Below are 20,721 nucleotides of genomic sequence, written 5' to 3'. Positions count from 1 at the left end.
CATTTTGCCGCCTTAACAGTTTTAAAATTTGATACTGCGCATGCGCAAGTCGGACTCTGGAATCGGGTAGTTTTACGCGGTCTAACTCGAGTCCCGAGTCCGACTCCGGCAAAACAAACCGACTCTGTCGAGTCCCGAGTCCAAAGTCCTCCGCAGTCCTGCTTCAAAGCAGTCGACATGCACTTGCGCAATAACAATTTCGGAACCATGGCCGCAAACACTACCTCGATTTGCTCTATATACAACTTTCAAGGTAAAAAATCTGAGATGGATTTAAACCGAGGATTCTGTACAAAAATCAATCTTATTTGGTTCGGCAATGATATAACCCGAGCATCGGACGACTGCCAATAAGCGATCACTTGGCATCCGGTATTGGCTACGATTCCACCTGAGCGGAAATTCCTTCCTTTAAATTAACATATTTTTAAGAATCCTAGGGCCTTGTTACAGAGTTTTTGGCTCACAGTGTTTTTTTGCTTCTCGTCTGTAAATGGCATCAACCTTAATGAAAGGTCTTGAATAACGGGAATTTAATACGAAATAAACAAGCGTCGCAATATAGAAAAATATATAGGCTTTAATAAATAGGAACAAACAAGAACGGGCCCAATATGAGCAGACAGTATACGCGCTAACAGAAAATAGTTTCAACCTCGATTTGATAAGTGCATAGCGAAAACCAATTTACTCGATTTGAAGGTAGCTTTGGCGATAACTTAAAAATGATCTATGCTTATTTTACAATTTCTCGGACAATTTGGTTAAAGTTTTGCTGACGAACTTGGTAAGAGAAATGTGCTTTTACTGAAAACTTCAGCTACAAACAAGATAAGGCAGAGGCGTGTCCTTAAACCCCATAGGGCGGATTCGTATGCAAAGGGAAACGTTATTTTGTTTTCGCTGCTAGCATGGAATAATTAGTAAGACACAAAAATTATAGTTGCGCCTTTAGTGGGACACGATATGCTGAAAATACTAGAAGCTTCTGTGTACCCGAATTTCAATTGCGACGCTATTTTGCGATTTGAAAGACGGTAATATTGAAGTTATAGAAAGGCAATTCGTTTCAAAAATTGATCTCAAATGTGCAATTTGTCTTTTTCATTTCCTGCTAAATGAAATGTTCGTTTCGCATGTTTGTAAGAAAAAGGCACAAGCTTTACCTTAGCAACTCGGTCAAAATGGCAAATTTACTCGACTCTACTGAGTAACAGAAAACGGCTATACTCGTACCGAGGCAAATACTCGTGTTTGACGTGAATGCCAGCACATCACTAGAACATAATTCGTTGCTGCAGTTAGAAAGACACTCGACCATAAGCGTGAGATCGCCCAGGGCGCCAACTATCTAACAGTGAAGGGTTCGCGGTTGAATTGAATGCAAGCACATGACTAGAAGTCAATTGGGTGGTATTCAGGGCTGCTTAAGAAAAACACTCGACCAAAGGCGTGGAACTGCCGGGCGCTAACTATCTAACAGTGAAGGGCTGCTGTCGACCTCCGGCTTCGCTCTGTCCCTCAGCTCCTTCGCCTCCCACTCCGCTCATTTCTGCTCCCTTCGCCTCCCGAGTCGAGAAAGTGATGTTCTTGCTGCTGGGCGTCACCGCCACGAACTGCGGAACGGCGCGCGGCCTTTTCCCGGGCGCCCTGGCCCTTTCGGAAGCGGCGGGGTCGCTTTCGGCATCCAGACTTTGCGTGGCAAGAAGCTGGGCTTCGTAGCTGCTGCTGGTTTTCTTCGAGTGCTCAGTAGGCGCGAAATCAGCGTCCAGCGTCAGCTCGCGACGGTTGCGCAGCGCCATATCCACTCTCGCGCCATCGAAGCTTGCAAATGAGGCCGAACGCACAAAGGCACGCGGCTCAACCCGGCGCGGCGCCGCCATTGGCGGGGGTAGGGGCTGCGCTGGGGGGCCGTCTAGCTTCTGGCTCATCACGACCGGCTCGCCAAAAACCATCGGCGGGCCTCGCGACACCGTTCGCCCGCGGTTTTGCGGCTTCATGGCCTCGACACGGTGCACCTGGGCCGGGTAGCGCATGTGCGCAGTCATCACGTCGCTCAGGTCCATGCTGGGCGGTAGCACCAGCTCGGAGACGTTCGGGTGGCATTCGCGCGCCGGCGGGGATTCGGCGCTCGTTTCCCCGCCGATTTCGGGGTCGCGAGTCGTCGCCGGCGCGAACTGAGTGGTCCTGTTGTTGTGATGCCAGGGCTTCTTCACCGACAGGCTGTACTTCTGCAGGGGAACCACCACCGAGCGCGGCTCGAACTTGTCGCCGTCCGGGGAACTCTCCTCGCCGGCCTTGGTCCCCGCCGCCGCTGTGACGTCATTGATAGCAGGCGTGACGTCACTTGCCTGGCTGCTGGAAGGCTCAGTGGGCGAGCCGGTGGAGTCGGACATCTCGGTAAGGCTGTTTAGAACTCGCTGGTTGGAAAGGCGCCCGGCTTTATAAGCAAAAAAAATCAATGAACAACCTCGTTTTACCATTGTATTAGGCAGACCTTTACCAGGAAAATCTTGACACAATCGGGGGTTATTTATGACTAAGTTATTATTTAGATGTTGAACAATCAATAAAGGAAAAAAATTAACTGAATGGAAAAAAATTCAATAGTCTTCAATGAATTTTTTATGTTTGATTGGAGTGCAACAAATCGAGAATATTTTTCTCCCTTGTGTACAGTTGATGTACAATGGTAAAAGTGAGGTTGGTGTGACACCACAACTAACCACTTGGCGAAAACGCTAGTCAGGTTGTCGCGAACTGTTTATATTTTACAAAGAGAGCCTTAAGCCCCAAAAGGCCGGAACCATTGCTCTAAGTTCAGTAGTTAAAAGCCAAAACTTAAACTTTACCGGGAGCTTGGACGCGGTAAGCTGTGTAGATGTCCGACCTGTGCTGTCCACCATCGTTGCCGTTTACAGCCTTCTGTTGGTCGGCGAAGGGCAACTCGTCTGCGTTACGTCGTCGTAGCTGGGTGGGGGGCGAAAAGCGCATCGTAACCATGGGTCGGGGGTCGGGGTTAGACGAAGTAGGGGACCCCGAACGGTAGGGGTTGTACACCATGTACTGGACCCTGTGCAGAACAATGCAGGGGGGTTTGAATGGATCATTTAAGTATTATAAAGTTACATGGTTTATGGGTTTGGGGTAGAAAGGCTGGAAGAGGCTGATGGGGCATAACAAGGACTTTTTTCGGAATGCTGTGGGCCTTCGCACGAGACTTTCACGATTGAACCCAGAGTGGAATGACCTGGGGTTATTACTTTGTTGGTTCCGCATTCTGTTTTCAGTAAAAAGTCGTTTTGGGGCGCTGTGATATTATACATGTTTGTTTCACATTAGAAAAATATTATATATTTTAAAGATGTCTTTTTTACTCCATGTAGGGAGGTATTCGACAGAAGGTGCTGGCTCAAGCTTGAAGTATTGCGATTAAAAACTTAAATGCCAATAAAGTAACTGTTTAAAAATGCGCAAAACGTATTGTCCAATGTGCTGAGGGTGTTAAAATTTGTAGAATCATAAACAACTGGTGTTGATTGAAGTAAGGCTGCGGGGTCGGATTCGGACTCGGAATCTAGTAAGACTTCGTAAACCACCCGATTCTCGAGTCCGCTGTGCGCTTGCGCAGTAATAAAATTTGAAACTCATGAATTTTAAAAACGTATGCAAACTGTAATTTATAAAAGTTGAATATGATATAAGGTTGAATATTTTCCAACCATGTATTGCGGGTGAATAAACCGTACGACACCCCTATGAGGGGATTGCTAAATATACACCTTCTGTTAGTAAAAAAGGCTGTAGAGTGGGAGCCGGATTCAACAAATTCGCAAATTAAGCCGGAGTTGGGTTATTTTTAACTGACTTCGCAGCCCTGGGTGAAAACATTGAGTATTTTGGAACCTTTACGATCGACCATGTGATCCAAAATTTATACTTTGCACCTGTGGCGTTTTTGTGGTTCAAATCCACTTCATACTTCATACTTAGTAAAATGCCGATAGAAACGCGGTGTCCTGTGACATGTAGTGGCTGTACATTACGTTAAGTCGGCACTACTAGCGGCGCTTACTTTCTCGGCTGATCTTTCGCCACCTTGTAGCGAACCCCGCACACTTCCGAGTATCCGTTGTGGCCTTCAGACTCGCTCGAACCCTGTCAAAAATAACGACAACTCTAAAATGCCACAGCAAAGAGAAATAACGTTAAACGCTTAAGTGTCGCTTGTCCGTCCGGAAAACTTGCTAAGGTTTTACACAAGAATCGTAAAATACGTGGACATAAAAACGAAACAATAATATCTTCAGAGCATAATGGTTGGTTTGTGCCCATAACGAAGATATTATTACGTAGGAAGATTATCAAAGCCTATACAGAAGTAGGCGTCACTTTGAACGAATAAAGAGTTATTCGAAACGTTTAAAACGCTACATATACTTCTGCATGGGCTTTGATATTCTTACTACGTAATAATATCTTGGTTAGATCAGGGCTCAAAGTTTTATTTGTTAGACGCATTTTTACTTAATTTTGCCTTCCATTTGAAAACAGTTTTTACGTCGCAAGCTACACCTGACATACACTTCGGTTTTTAGCTTTGAAATCAGACGACACAAGAATACCTACCAATTCAAGGTATTTTTGTGATAAGAACAATACTGAAAAAATCTAGACCTAATGGAATGACAATATGGCCTAATCCAATATAAAATTAACACATCATATTGAGCAAAATATTTGATCTGGTTAAGCAGATAGTGACATATTAAGTCAGTCTAAACCAGGGATGTCCAACCTGCGGCCCGCCTGACATTTACGTGCGGCCCACCACTTATTGTCACTTTCAGTAACCTTTATTAAAAACAGTTGTTTCGAATATCATCAAAACGTGAAGATCGCGCAGTATTTGATGTATAGGCATAATCTTGTGTTTTTTATAATCGAGTCTAATGTCGCATTTAAACATCCATCGAACACTTTGTGCACACACCATTGCTAAGCAAGATGTGTGTTTTTCTAAATGTGTATGTTTCCGGACCGTTTTAAGGAAATGTATCAGCCCAAAGATGAAAAATCTCAAATTTTCGCGCTTCGCCATAATAAAACTAATAAATAAGGTTGAGATTACTTGCATATTCGCGCATAAGTTCACTCTCCAAGAGCGGGTGTTTATAAGGTAAATTGTTTTATGATGTCACGATATGACGTAACTTATGACGTCACCCCTTTAATTTGAGAGGTTTGGCGGCCCATCGAAATTTTTAAAGTGGCAATGCGGCCCACTCTGCTAAAAGGTTGGACATCCCTGGTCTAAACCATTTTAGGTAAAATATTTGATCTGGTAAAGCAGATAGTGACATATTAAGTCAGTCTCAACCCTTTTACGTAGAACAGCTAAGCTTAAAAGTAAAACAATTTTTAAACAAAGTAAAACAGTGAAGATTTGTCGACCCGATGCTATTCATTTAACGTTATGGTTCAACATAAGACAAATAGGATAAAAACATTCGAATTTGATTAAATTAAGTCATATCGTCGTGTTGCTTTCTCAATTTTCTCAAATTTCGGGTAATACTAGCTCATAATCTTCTCAATAAATCTGCCCTCATAAACTACTGTAGTCGGCGACCCAGTTTTGGGTGGCGACCCACTGGTTCAGAAATACTGCATAAAGGACTTACTTGTATCTCGTAAGTGACACTGGGTCCGTCCTGGATGCCAGCCATGAGAAGTTGCTGCCTCAACTGATGCTCCTGTTGTCTTCGGTCCTCCTCGGCTAATTTCAGCTCCGCTAATCTGTCGGAGATCAATACAGGTTAACAAATGGGATAAAATCGTAGCTTCAAACTGTCCCCAAGTAATCAGTTGTAGAATGATATACTACAGAATGTATACTGTAGTTAGACTCCAAAATCGAAAACTACACTCCAGTGTTATAAACAAGTCATTTTGAAATGACTTAAGCTTCAGTTAACACATTTGTAAAATAACTTAAGTTCAAGCCAAGCCTTTTTAAATCAATAACAAGTCAAGTAATAATTAGAGCAAGTCATTTCCAAGTTCACCTTGTCATAAGAACTATTCAAATTGGTAAGTAAGGTCGTCCGACTGTGAGCTCCTTTTGCTCATAAAATGTATTCTAAAAACGCAGTAAGAATATCAAAGCCTATATAGAAGTAGGTAGAATATTGCACGTTTCGAAAAATGAATAAAGATATATTCAAAACGTTAGAAATGGCTACCACGTCTATATAATATTCTTACTACGTCCAACTCCTACATGGGCACAATGCTACCTATACTCTTATATAATATTTTTACTACGTCCAACTCCTACATGGGCACAATGCTACCTATACTCTTATATAATATTCTTAATACGTCCAACTTCTATATGGGCAAAATGCCATCTATTCTTAAATGATATTTTTCCTACGCCTAGCTAAATTCTCCAACCATTATGCTCCATATTCTAAGATATATTCTAAAATCGATTTTTGTCCTTACCTTCTTGCCGCTCTTTCCTTGATTCGCTCCTGCGCGAATATGGGGATTCCCCCGTTGCTGCGGTTGGCGTACTTGTTGACGAAGCCCGGGTAGTTGACTGGATGCTACGCGAAAAAAGGCAACTTTACACTCAATTTTGTGTCTATTAAGTTATGATTGGTATAAGCTAGAATTTATCAGATAAAAAATAGCTACTAACATGTAGAGTGGCATTCATAAGAAAGAAAAATTCTCGCCGTACCTCTATTATACCAATTGTCTTTCAGCAAAGAAAAAACGACCAGTATGTGACACGATCCAACAATAAATTTTCACAACTTACCTTCGGCTTGCTCAGCGCCTCTTTGGCGGCCTGTTCCTCCGCATTTTTCCTCTGCTGTATGCTGGCCGCCTGCACGTTGGACGGTGCCGAGATCGCCTTGACGCGCTGCTGCTGTCGCTTCTTGCGCTTCTTCTTGCGTCCGCCACTTCCGCCTTGTGACGCACGCGTTTTCCCACCGGACGAGGACGCCTCGCGTGGCAGCTCGGGTTCCGAGTCGCTGTTGCTTTCCGAACTTGACCTGAATAATAGAAAGAGGAATATGAATGTGAAATCGATATTAAATGATAAATCGATATTGAATGTACAAAATGTATGAAGTTCGCTGTTGCTTTCCGAACTTGACCTGAATAATAGAAAGAAGAATATGAATGTGAAATCGATATTAAATGATAAATCGATATTGAATGTAAAAAATGTATGAAGTTCGCTATTGCTTTCCGACTTGATATGAAGGATAAAAGAGGAATTTAAATATGAAACCGATATTAAATGATTAATCGATATTGAATGTAAAAACGTGTAAAGTTTTGAGTCGTTGTTACTTTTCAGCTTGATACGAACGAAAAAATAGGGAATGTGAATATGAAATCGATATTAAAAGTGAAAAAACGTATAAGGTCGCTGTTTTTTTCTGATCTCAGTCTAAATCCAAACAATAAAAAAAAATGATTTTGAATTTGAAATGAATATTGAATGAAAACTAGTTATATCGAACGATAAAAAAGGAATTTGAATATAAAATAAACATTAAACGATAACTTGATATTCCTGAATAGCTCTGGTATAAAGTCGTTTTTGCTTTCCAAACTCGGTCTTAACGAGAGGATAATATGTGGATTATTGAGTTATAAAGTGTGAATTTGGAACAAAAAATTGATATTAGATGATTAATCGATATTTTATAAAAAAAAATACATATTGAATTCCAAATCGATACTGAATGATAAAACGATAATAAATGATAAATCGGTATTGACAGCAAAATCGTTATTTGAAAAACAAGCAACTGAATAAATAGCGAATTCAATAATAATAAGATAAACTAACAAAAGTTTATAATTAAATAAAACATGGTTATTGGAATGCAAACTTTGTATTTAATATAGTATAACAAAGGTATACCTTGTTTACGAACTTTAGGCAACTCTACCTTGTACTTCTTGGAAAAAGAACCTATTATCGGCCTAAGACAAACAAGGAACACACTCTACTCACTCCGATTCCACCTCCAGCTGTTGCAAGTTCAGCTGCTGCAAGAACTGAAAGCAGCTCATGTCCGTTTCCGTGACGTCACCGTTTGCGACGTCATCGGTCGTGTTGTCGTCATCGTTTACGTCATCTGTGTCGGGGGACGTCGCTTGCGGTAAATCGACGTCATCGTTTTGACTCGGGGGCAAATTCGAATCGGTAGGCGAGTTGAACTCGGGTTCGTCAACTTGGGGAACACCAGGGGCTGCTTTTGGCGGCCGTGACGTAACAGTGGCGTTTGTTTTTAAGGGGAGGCGTGGGACTAGAAGAAAAAAAATAGGGAAATTTAAATGAAGACGAAAGTATTGCGTGCCAATCAGAATCATTTTGACAGTTCAGATCGCTAAAGTAAGATACCAAATCGTGTTTAAACTGACGACTTTTTAAATTGAAAGAGCGCGAAATTATTGTTACATCACACATATGAATAGACCAGGGTTCTTAAAACTTTTTTACCACAGACATCTAAAAATATTTTTGCTTTGCGTGAACCAGTGTTGGCAAGGAATTTTAAAGAAGACGGCAAAAATTGATCTCACAATACAAATAGACTTAAAAAATCTGCTGTTTCAGGTCCCCAAAAAAAGTGAAAGCGCAATGGAGTCTCAATATAAATTCAGTGCAAAAAACGTTTTATTTTTAATTCAACACTTTTCTTAAAAATTTCTTTTCTCCAAAAAAACAATTGCTTTTCAAATATGCACTAATATTTCAATTAGGGCTTCATGGAACCCCTAAAGTTAGTTCGCGTACCCCCCAAGGGGTCCATGGACCTCAGTTTAAGAACATGGAAAAGACGCGTGATTCGTTGTGTTCAAGCCCGATTAACGCAACCAGAACTGAATCAAAAACATCCAATATTCGCATACTCACCAGCACCAGCGGGATTTGATTTGGTTGCGGCAGGCGCAGGCTTTTCGGCCGACTTGTTATTGTTGTTGTTGTTGTTGTTGGTTTTGGAAGCAGCAGCACCAGAGGTCGCTTTATTTTTGTTGTTGTTGTTGATGTTGTTGGGCAGAACGAGGGCCGAGGTAGTGGCGGGATTACGAGAGAGCAATATCTGCAACGCGAGTACAATGCACATTGTACACATATAGGAAATAACAGTATAACTCAAAGTTTAAAAACCCGAGGAAAACCATATTGGGAATGTTGCGACGTAGCAACCGGATGGTGAAAAAACAAAAACTTTGCGTCATGCAATCACAAGTGTTGTAAAGAATTAGGTCTTGGACTTGATTGTAGTGCATTTTAACCACTTTAGTGTATGAATTGGTCTCGGTCGCAAAATGATCCGGCCAGATTTGTGTCTTTCAAATAAATGGCTTTGCTGAGTATTCTACTATAATAACAACTATAAACATATCATTTTAGGATAAATATACGATCTTTCATTTTAAATGGTTTAAGTGTTTAACTTCACACCGTTCTGTCTTAATTGGACCTAGGTGCAATATCGGATTGGAGTCGATACCCGATCCTGACTGAAAGTATCGGTACTCGCCCGATACTGGGGTGGTATTGGTGCCATTGATACCAATATATACCAATATAGGTATTTTAGCAATGATTTACAATGCAATGTAGCATTTTTTTTTACTTTGAAAGGTAACTTCATCAAAATATAGTTGGTTACCAACTGACGGTAATCAAACTTAAACGCAAACTTTGGCCTATTAGCCTCAGAAAAATGATCTTTGAACGTTTCAAGTTATCGTTCGAGCATTTTTGTTTGAGCATAATAATGACGTCATGTGGTATCGGATCGCGATAACTTTTGTCTAAAATATTGGGTATCGGTATCCAAGTAAAGGGTCAAGTATCGGCGATCCCTAATTGGACATATTAAGTCAGATTCTCGAAAGTGCAATGACTTCCTGTATTGTGACTAACGAGCTACAGTGGCTCCCAAACTTTTTTCTACAAAAATCTAACAATTTCGCGGCACACTTTTAACAGAACAACAGTAGAGTAACTTCAATAAAAATATAAAAGCCATAATATTTGAAAAAAGCGACATTTCGCAATTTACAGACGTTTCAGCAATAACTCATGCCACCATCAGTGTAAAAATCAAGTGATTTTAAATTGCGAAATGTCGCTTTTATTAAATATTATGGCTTTTATATTTTTATTGAAGTTACTAAAAAAAAACGTGTATTGTGTTCCAAACAATAGAGTAATTTTACAATCGCCCTTAACACACAACAAACTATAATGTCTCAAAGTTAATAATTTGTAATGAATAATGCGTATTTAAGTCTGTATGCCTATTGGTAATACAAATACTCTCTTTTCCGAAATCATAAAAAGTTTCGGGGCACACTTGGTAATTTCTCGAGGTGCCGCTGCACACAGTTTGGAATTCACTGATACAGACTCCAGTTACTGTGACTGTTGAGGCAGGTAGATTACGTCACAGCGCAATTCGGCGAACGAGATCTGCTGATGACGTCACAAACTCACCTTCTGTGCGACCTCGCGCGTCATCTCGAAAATGGCACGTGACTTGGCGGCCGGGTCGTCGAGTACGCGCGAGTATTCGAGTACGCACTCGCACAGCTTGCGTCCCACGAGTTGAAAGTCGTCGATGTTGAAATGACGGCCTTTGCTGCAGGTATAGGTGAAGAAGAACGATTATTAGATTGCAATTTCGATTTTAACTTGATTTAAATCAAGCAGAGGGGCCAGCATCAAACATATTTGCGCAATGCGGAAAATATGGAGACAGTGATTGATTTTTTGTTGTGATTTTGTAATTTGCTTTCGTTTTAGAAATGGGATAGACTCCGTAAACGTCCCACAAAAGAATTCCCTTAAACAATGGGAAACGGAAATTATACTATTTGTTGGCGAGAGACTGATAACCAGTGGTCTGTTTCATAAAAGGCCGGATAACTGTAAGAATTGGTGATCGCAGGCCGGATTACTGTAAAGATTAAAGATTGCGGGTCGGATTTGAATTTTTTTTTAAATCATTGTCTTGAATATAATTAAACAACGAAAACATTAAAAAATATTATCCAAACTTTAAAATGAGCTTTATATAAATCCCTTGATTTGGTTTGTTAACCGTATTTTGAGATCACTAAGAAAACACGAGGCTGGTTGGATAATTTAAAGTGGCGGGCCAGCAGTTTGGCGATTTCTGGCTAAACAGGCCACAGTGTGTTAAACCGCACATTCAAGGGTTTCCAAATGACAGCGCTTACTCTTTGTTGAACTTGGTTCCCGAGAAGGAAGCCTCCATAGTAAAGCTGTTGAGGATTCCCATCTGCCTGAACATCACAACTCGACCCGTCGACTCCTTGCTACGACGAACCGCGAACTTGGTGCAGTGGAAGGAGAACCTGTAAGGCGAAATACAGCTGATTGTGGAAAAGGTTTGAGATCGACAAGAACCTCTACAGATGCACCCGTGCCAGTATTGTATGCTCAGCATGGCCTTTTGCTTAATTCAGATATGACAATAATTTATAGTTTAGCGCAGAGGTAACCAATCCCGTGCCAGTATTGTATAGTATTTTTGCCTAACTCGACTTTGGCGATTAATTAATCGCCTAGATCAGAGGCCACCAAAGTTTTTCTAATAAAGGACCGGCCTGGCACCCTTGAGTGTTAGAAGCGGCTCCCTTGGTTGTTGGCCAATGTATTCCAGTCTAATTTGTCCTGGTGAGTATTTACTAATCCCATACTTCGAAACATATTTCTAAAATCAGAAAATTAGGTTTTCGAGCTTTCCATGTTTACGTATTCAAGCCTTTCTGTATGTATTGCCGTGTATAAATGATTGAAAGGTATGACGATCGCCGGCCGAATAACTGTAAGGATTAACGACCGCAGGCCGGACACAACATTTTGAGTTAACTTTATTAACTCGAATATTGTTAAATGAAGGAAATAAAAATCACTACCCACCAAAGCTGTAGTGAGCGTGAATAAAAAGTCAATCATTTTGAAATTTTATTAAAATTTTGTTTGGAATTGCATCCAAAAACATTTGAAATATATAGACATTATTTCAATTAAGGAAATATGCCGCAGGTCGGTAAAATTAAGTATGTTGGCTGAATTTGGCCCGTGGGGCCTAGTTTGTGAACCCTGGTCTAGAACTCCATTCCAGATAATAATGTGATTTACGACGTTTTAAAGTGGAAAGTTTTGTTATTGGTAAACGGTGCAATTTTTTTAACAAAAATAGCGAGTTTTGCAACTTTACCAATCTCCATTATACATTATTAACTTTAACAAATATGTTTATATACCCATTAATAATTAAAAAAGTTCGATACACCGGTTAAAATCAGGAAAGCAAAATCTCTATTTACAAAGGCAGACTACCATTTTGCAGGAGGTAAATTGGTAAAAATATTCTAAACATCTTACTAAAACTAACAGAATTGAAACCGAAACTTACCTTGTAGGTGCAAGTCTGTACATGAGCCAAGGAAATAGCCGTTCTTCAACAAAGTTCTTGGCCCCGTCCAGGCCGTCGCGCTTCTCCAGTACGGGGTCGCCCCCGGCTGGTTCCCCGGCGCCGGGTTCCCGCTCGGAGGGGCGTCCCCTCTTGGGGAGTTTCCCCAGCAGGGCCTTGCGCTCGCAGCCGTACATGAAGACCATATGCTTGCGGCTGTGGCCGTGTAGGTCGCAGTACAGGATGATCTTTGTAATAAAACGAAATTTTTTTTTCTAATGTTTATTACCGACATTAAATGGTTATATGACAATTTTTTGGTTTATCTGTTAAAATTGATGTGGCATTCTTAGGTCTAACTCTATGACAATTGTGATGCAGAAATATGATGATTTGTATATTTCAGGTTCGAAAGCAAAAAACGCGGCTATACGGAGATGACGTAGGGCGTACAATTGATAACAAATTTTATACAGAAAATAGTGACGTTGCTTGATATTTCAACAAAGTATTTTCAATAAAGTGGTCAACAATTTATTAAATATGTTCACGCAACTTGAAATACTTTTTATAACGGTTTACTATTTTTCCTACACCATATATGCCTACGATTTACTAATTAAATTACCTACTATTGATGCAAAATGTAAAATCCAGAAACATTAAATTGACTTACATAAAACATGCCTTTGCAAAAATCGGACGTGCCTAGTTATGTGTACATAACAATAAATGCACGTAGCGCCCTAAGTTTTATACATGTAACCAGGGATTCGAAGTCAGTTTGTCTTAAATTGATGTAGATTTAAAGCCAGACTCGGGATTCGGCGAAATCGCACGTTGGGAGCCGGACTGGGGTTATTTTTAACCGACTCCGCCGCCATACTTAACACACTATCAGTTTTACAAGCAACCGATTTAACAACAACAACAAAAAAGTGCAACACAAACGATAGCGTTTTACCGGGTGGTCTTTGTTGAACTGGTCCACCATCTGTTTTGTGTGCCAGATAGTGGGGAAGGTGCTTTGTCGTGGATGGCGATAGTTTCTGTTCAAGTCGCGGGCGGCCAGCGATGTCCGGTAGTTCCCCACGATAACCCCGTCAGGGTTCAGCATTGGCACGATCTTAAAGTAAATATATATTTCAATTTGTGCCGCCGTTTGATTTCGTTGCGCCGCCCACTGTAATAGTTTTATATAGATGTATTGATTAACATTGTTTTTGAAAGGATTTCCTTAAAGTTTGGAAAAATAGTGAAAGCATTTTAACATTAGGATTATTAATGCTTTTATTTTTATGTTTCATACGCTTACTAAAAGTTCAGTAAAGAGAATTGGGTCGGCAAAGTTTCTCTGTTATATATATACGCTTATTATTTCTGTCGCGGGGAAAAAAGATTAAGAAACACTGCCTAAAGTGTATCTAAAATATATCATCACTCAATAGATAAAAAAATGACCCTGAAACAGAATAAAGCGACCCTAAAACATCCTTTATCTTACAATATATATTTTTAATCGAAATTTGTAGGTGGATGTTGTGTTCTATAGTACAAACTGGATAAATAACGCGCAAAGGACTGTTAATATGCTGTTGCTGCCAGTTATTATATCAGTTATACAGACTTTGTATTAATTTATACACGACGTTGCCCGATGAAAATTTCCCGTATAGGTTTTAGAAACGTCGGTACATTGATAAAAAAAATATTTGCAGGAAGAACAATTTTACAAAGGACTGTTGGTTGACGACTAATTAGGTTAGTGGTTCTCAACCGAGGTGCCGCGGCACTACATGGTGCCATTTTGAACGCTAAAGGGTGACTAGAGATATTTCGAAACTTTTTAGAATTTTTGCTCTGTTTGTATGCTTCTTGATACATTTTTTTCTAAAGGATAAAAGTGCCCCCCAAAAAAGTTTTTTCAATCACAGTTATTGTGCTGTTTCAATATCGTTTATTGTAACGTTTCAGTTAACCACTCAGCAAAAACACGAGCAAAGGTGCCGCAAACTATTTAAAATTTCTGTAGGGTGCCACAAGCCAAAAAAGGTTACTAAAAGCTAAACAGCAATCTCCAACCTTGAAAACATATTTCTGCCTCAGTTTGCGTGCGTTCGGTTGATTGGATGTGAGAAAGTCGAGAACTCCCTTCATCATCCAACTTGCTTGCGTCTCGCCTGGATGAACACGCGCCGTGAGTACAACGCCTTGCTTTTCCTGAAAGTAACATAATTAGATACATTTTAACAAGCTGTAAATACAAAAAAAGCTCGTTTTAGACAATTTTATTGTTTGCTGAGAATAGAGCAAGAGCATATCTATATTTTTCAACCAACTATACATAAGACAGAATAGTTTTAACGGCTTTCGAAAACAGATCATACTTTTTGTAGAGGATTTATGAGGTGTAGGTGTATACAACATACATGACAATAGAACGGGGAGGATCATTTTAGATGAGGACACACTCTAACGCAGTGCTTCCCAACCTTTTTCAGTTTGCGACCCACTTTTATTGCAAGTTTTATTGTGCGACCCACAATGAGATATGACCGAATTGTTTAGCAATAATTTAAAATGCAAATAGTTGGAAATAAGATTAACAGTTACATAAAACCAGCATCTTTACTACCGACGTACGACTACGTACTAAAACCGTTATTGTGAAAAATCACATCTACTGGTTGGAAAGCACTGCTTTAACGGATATATTTTAAAATAAAATAAAGCATTAAAGGCAAAAAGTGTCTATTTGGCGTTGATTTTTGTTATATCGAAAATCAGTTTTGTTACATTGAAGTATCTGGCCGTGTTTAACTAAGTCACTATTTCTGAGTCCCAGAAATGTTAACCCCTTTTTTCCTCGCTGTGTTAGCTTACTGAATGTGCACGCCCCCCCATATGTGTGTGTTTAATTCATACAAATAATAATCAACATAGAAAAGAGTAACTCTATGATAAATACACGCATGTGTTCAACTGTTGTGAACAACCCCTTTTGAAGCTACTTTTGACCAATGATTACGGCTTACGTATCTATAGTACACCGAAAGCCATCGCAGATTCTCCTAATCTGTCGATAAATAAATAATGCAGGCAAGGCGGGCCAGAAAAACAACTAGAGTGAAGTGAGGTTCGAACTCACGACCTCAGGCCATACGGTCCCGCGTTGTTGAAAAACCACATCCTCGTTGGTCAAGTCAAGCCATCTCTTTGAGTGTATTTAATCTAAGATTCCAGATTTATACCTTCGCATTACATCAAACGAAAACCACAGACAAACAGCTCATATACGGTCTTCTGTTAAACGCAGCGACGTAATATATGACCTGATGGAAGTCCTTGTATTTGTCCTTCTCCTTGTCAGGAAACTCGGTAATGGTGAGCAGAAAGCAGGCGTTGCCGGCAGTCGTCTCGCACAGCACCTCCTTCTTCACGTGCCGCGCCACCTCGTGGTCGGACATCATCTGGTCGAGGTGCCGCCGGAGGTCGCTGTAGGTGTACGGGTAGCAGTGGGCGAGATAGACCGTGTCGTCTTCCACTCCTTCCCAATCGAACGTGACCTGCGAAAAGATGGCGAGGATTGTTTAGAAACTTAAAAAAAAGTTTACACTTGAATAAATTAGATCCTGTAGCTCATTTAGCATGACGTGATACGAAAGTTTTTTTTACCGTTTCACATCAGTTTCTGAGACTTTTTCATACCGTCAATAAATAAGCGTTACAAAGTGGTGTTGTTGTATACGGTAAGGTGTTTTGTGAGTAAATTAAATCATTTCGAACTCTGAAGCTTCTTAATTAGATCACTTGAAAAGCGTGATTTCCAACCTCCTGACATGCAACAGCACGTAGCAGGTAAAATCTATATAGAGCCACATACCGAGAAATGTAATGCATACCTTGCACAAGCAGATAATAATTTACATCTTGTTTCCTATTTTGCTACCAACTTTTTTGAGCAGTATTTTGCCTGGCTTGTTACAACCTATATAATTCACTAGAGCAGTGGTTCTTAACCGGGGAAGAAACTAATTCTTAGGGGGGGCGATCTTTAATTTAATATTTAACTTTTTGTAGTGATTGTAATGGTTTCGTTTCGTGTTCTTTCTGTTTTTATGATGTTCTATGCTTTACATTAAAATTAGACTTGCGTAGTTAAGTAACTCAAGAAATAGTTAATGATTTAATTTGCGAGCTTCGCTACTAATTATTTAATTCTTTTTCGGTTTGGGGACTATAATAATTGTTACTTTTTACAAGCGGGCTATGTTTAGTTAAAACAATATGGTTTAGTTGTAAGTTGTGCACATGGGTCGGACACCATTCCTTTACCCAAGCAAACTCACCACTCCTTTACCCGAGCAAATGCCAACTTTAAAATTGAAATTGCCAAAAATTTATTATCAATTTTTTTTTCTGTTTTGTTGGCATTTTTAGCACAAAGTCTCTGTGAGTAACATTGCATGTTTTATATCGATTAGAAATACACATCAAAAGTATAAACGCCATATTCAAATTACAGTTTGGCTAGATAGATCACGATAAAAGTCATCCCCTATACAACTATTTTTAAACATGTTTTATATATGATAACAGTCTATTGCAGTGGGACTTGAACTTATTTGCGCGAATTGACATCTCTATGTCACAGAGAGAAGCTGACACTTGTCAGAGAGACGTTAGAATTTGTCGGAAAGAGGTTGACATTTGAAAGAGAGGCGCTCGCGACAAAGTGTAAGAGACTCTGAGTGGTGATTGGACCAGGGTTAAGGACCGACTGAGTGGAATCGCTTCACTGCACATTCGGCGAGGCGTGACGATTCTCCGGATGGTGACGTAATGGATGGATGGATATCGTGGGGCGGGGTCGCGACCACTCCACATATCTTAGGCCCGTCGATTGCCTTTATGCGAGACGCAACTTAATCGGAAGAGATCGTCGTTTATCACACAAGGCTGACACTCTTGCATTTGTAGAAACTTGTTCGAGAAATTCGCTGTATGACTGCAATAACTTAATTTTTACTGACCCTTCAATAACTTAAATTTTACTGACCCCTATATAAGGGTAACGGACCCTTATATAATTTCATTTTTGACTGACCTGACAAGGAAAACGGACCCTTAAAATCTTTGTGGGCCTTAAATATAAAAATCGGTTTGCTAGGGCCAAATGCATAAGGCTGAAACTTTCGAAAAACGCTGTGTGATTGCAATAATTTCGGGTGAAAACTTTACCGAGGCCTGTGTTTAAAAAAGGAGAAAAAATTTTAGGCCGCGTTTTAGGAATCATCGTTTAAATTAATCAGGCAACGAACTATTTTTCTTCTTTTTTTGTTTTTTTAATCCTTTTGACCATATTATATTCAGAATGGTAAAAACAAATAGTGTAGCGTGTTTATCTTTCGACCAGTAAAAGCAATACTTTTGGATGGGTTGTGATATTTCTACGCTTTTTTATGTCAACCCACGCACTATTGTCCATAAAAATACCTGAATATTTTAACGCCATCTTTAATTGCAGCAAAATATGTGGTGCCATAGGATTCAGGATAAGATGCTATCAGTTTGTTCGGTATATTCTTTTTTATAGGGAGGAAACAACAGGAACTCGAAAACGTCAAGTACTAACCACACCGGAATGTTCGGCATACGTGGATTCCTTACGAAAACAAAACAAAACATATTCTGGTTATTGCGGTTTGTGAATTGTTTGATATTAACACTCGAAAGCGCCCTTGAAATACCACAACGGTCCGACATACTTATGTTCACGACGCGCATACAAGTCAAAGTGGACGCGTTGCAGATGCACTATAAAGTATTGTAGCACACGCGGCAATCAGAATATTCCGCATTTTTACGTTTTTTTCTGTACTGACCAACACAAATCGTGTAACCTGATTACGGGTGCGTTCTAATATAAATTTATCAACGATTGTTTTAACATGTGCAATTGTTGTTAAATAGAGCGCACAATTCAAAAAAATGAATTTCTTCTTTTACCAATATGACTTGACAAAGAGTGTTATTATGCTATTTTACTGTTTTGGGTTGTTTAATTACAACTGCAATGGATGCCTTAGAATCAAAAGCTAACAACACGAATTGATGTGATGGCTAATGTTTACGCTTAAGGTCCTAATGAATTGACCCGTTTAGGTAGACGAACCAGTAAATAATCTTTATGGGCCCTCGGCGCAAATATAAAAACCGGCTTTCTGGCTCCAAAGGCGTCAAACAACAAACCAAAAAATTGAGAGCGAGGATAAAACGAACAATCACCCACCTCAAACTCGAGGCAGTAGTACTGTAGGTCGAGCGAGAGGATTGCGTTCCTGGTCTGGTTGTTCCACGAGCTGTACTTTATATTTTCACCAGTCCGATGCCATCCCAGGCCCTTTTCGCTGGCGAGATGTTCCGAGTACACGAGAGGCTTCATACCTTAAAAATGATTTTAGAAGCATATTAGAAGGGTCAAAAACAGCTCCTACCCATCAAAACAGGCGTGATGCTCTCGGCATGCTACAAGCACTTGCTAAAGGACAAGATGAAAAACGTTATCGCTAATTATTTTCTCCTCATGTTGATGCTCGATATTTTTTGCATTATTTTCTTTGTGTAGTTTTCCATATATTATACTACGAGCGTTCGTTGTCATTCACCCTGAAGAAGGCGGCTGGCAGAGGTTGCTGAAACATTGGTAAAGAATTACAATTACCAGAGGAGCTGTTTTTGAATCATATTACTATGCCTGGGAGTAAGAGTTTATATATTAGTAGAAGTTCTTTCTTAAAAAAAAGGTTCAGGCCCTGTACCCTAAATCATATAGATCAGCTGACTCAAATGTTTTACAAGAATATTTTGTAGAATATTCCAATCATAGTTTTTGTACATTTGAAAGGAACGCCACGGATATTGAATTCTCAGTTAAGTCGTAACAGTAACCTTCATTCGAATTAAGATTTACCGACGATGCCTTTGCTGACGAAATATAAATGTTTTAAGATCGTCTTTAATTGCTAGCTGAGTATTCTGTTGTAATAGTAACTAAAACACTTTTGTGGTTGAAATAAATAAAAAAATTAAATTAACTGCGACAAGTTTCAATGTTGATTGCAGCCACAAGCATTCAAAAAATCTATTGAATTTAAAGTGAAATGTTTGTGCCTAGAATCGAGTCGCCATCTGATTTTTCCGGGTCCTAGGTTCCGTGCGCGTATTAGCTGTTAAACTTTTATTGCTTTATTTTATTAAACAATTCATCTGACGACAATAGGAAATGGTGATTGTCCTCTTAAGACTTTAATGTCTGGTACTCGCCTGGTGAGTTTAAAAACGTGACACACTGCTCCTAGTGGCGCGCTTTGCCTCGAGCAGAAACGTTTCTCATTCGTCCCTCATTTCAGACGCGACTTTGTTTCAGTTAACATCTACTTTTGTTGCGGTGTGAGTTAAGCTTTATATTTGTTTTGTGTTGGTAACCTTTGTTTATTTGAATTCATTCGAATTAAGCAACTAAGTCAAAATATTGTGAAGCATTCTCATAATACTGCCTGGTATATTTACACTCAAGGTTCAAGTTTACACGCACCGTAGTTGTACAAGCTGTCCTTCTTGAGTAAGTTGATGATGTTGAGCTTGTAGGTTCGTCCCGGCTTTGCCTTCTGCAGACGGAAGTAGTACCACTGAGTGTGCCGGTTCGTGTACATGTCGGTTCGCAGCACAAGCTCGTACTCGTATTCCGCACTAGAAATTTCCGATAAATTGTATACTCATATGATACTTGGGCAACATACATCTTTTTCAGGGTTGCTATTAATGTAAAATTTGCACTCGCCAATCGGGCGATGCTAGGATTCGATACCATATTTAGCGTTCTGAAAGGGTGAAAAGGAAATCCAAAAATTAACAAAATTATTTTTCCTTAAAAACAAAGACTTGACAAGCCTAAACGTCGAATGTAAAAAACAAAAAAATAAATATTATTTTTAAAAAATATGCCAATACTAGGATTCGATCCCAGTCAGCACTCGCCCGGACAAATAATACTCGCCAAATATTATCAGCGCGCAGTCTGAGAATTTTGATCCCGCCAACTTGTTTTTTCAATAATTTAATCGTCAGCTATTTACGCAACAATTGTCCTTCAGTCTGTGTCGTTGTGACATAATTGTAAAGAATCGAGCCAATACATCTCATAAAACAACTATTTTTTTTCTTA

At 39.7% G+C, this 20,721-nt stretch overlaps 1 protein-coding gene across 1 annotated transcript in view; it reads right to left on the bottom strand.

Annotated features, from left to right (window-relative positions):
• Positions 1–1,127: 1,127 nt before the first annotated feature.
• Positions 1,128–20,721, bottom strand: part of LOC146166799 (uncharacterized) — a 36,216-nt gene continuing 16,622 nt past the window's right edge. Inside the window, exons 12-27 of the mRNA XM_083384963.1 lie at positions 20,092–20,246; positions 18,787–18,941; positions 15,827–16,060; positions 14,577–14,714; positions 13,459–13,620; positions 12,498–12,742; positions 11,293–11,430; positions 10,547–10,691; positions 8,954–9,140; positions 8,048–8,342; positions 6,863–7,070; positions 6,511–6,614; positions 5,685–5,799; positions 4,076–4,158; positions 2,853–3,073; positions 1,128–2,440 (exon numbers count right to left, since the gene is read on the bottom strand). Coding sequence (XP_083241089.1) covers positions 1,473–2,440; positions 2,853–3,073; positions 4,076–4,158; positions 5,685–5,799; positions 6,511–6,614; positions 6,863–7,070; positions 8,048–8,342; positions 8,954–9,140; positions 10,547–10,691; positions 11,293–11,430; positions 12,498–12,742; positions 13,459–13,620; positions 14,577–14,714; positions 15,827–16,060; positions 18,787–18,941; positions 20,092–20,246 — 3,553 coding nt within the window. The 3' untranslated portion in view covers positions 1,128–1,472. The remainder of the gene's footprint in view (positions 2,441–2,852; positions 3,074–4,075; positions 4,159–5,684; positions 5,800–6,510; positions 6,615–6,862; positions 7,071–8,047; positions 8,343–8,953; positions 9,141–10,546; positions 10,692–11,292; positions 11,431–12,497; positions 12,743–13,458; positions 13,621–14,576; positions 14,715–15,826; positions 16,061–18,786; positions 18,942–20,091; positions 20,247–20,721) is intronic.

The sequence above is a fragment of the Ascidiella aspersa genome, chromosome 1, assembly GCF_963924565.1.
Source record: "Ascidiella aspersa chromosome 1, kaAscAspe10.2, whole genome shotgun sequence".
Classification (NCBI taxonomy): Eukaryota; Metazoa; Chordata; class Ascidiacea; order Phlebobranchia; family Ascidiidae; genus Ascidiella; species Ascidiella aspersa.
The sequence above is the reverse complement of the archived record's forward strand: the minus strand, read 5'-3'. Positions and strand labels throughout refer to the sequence as shown.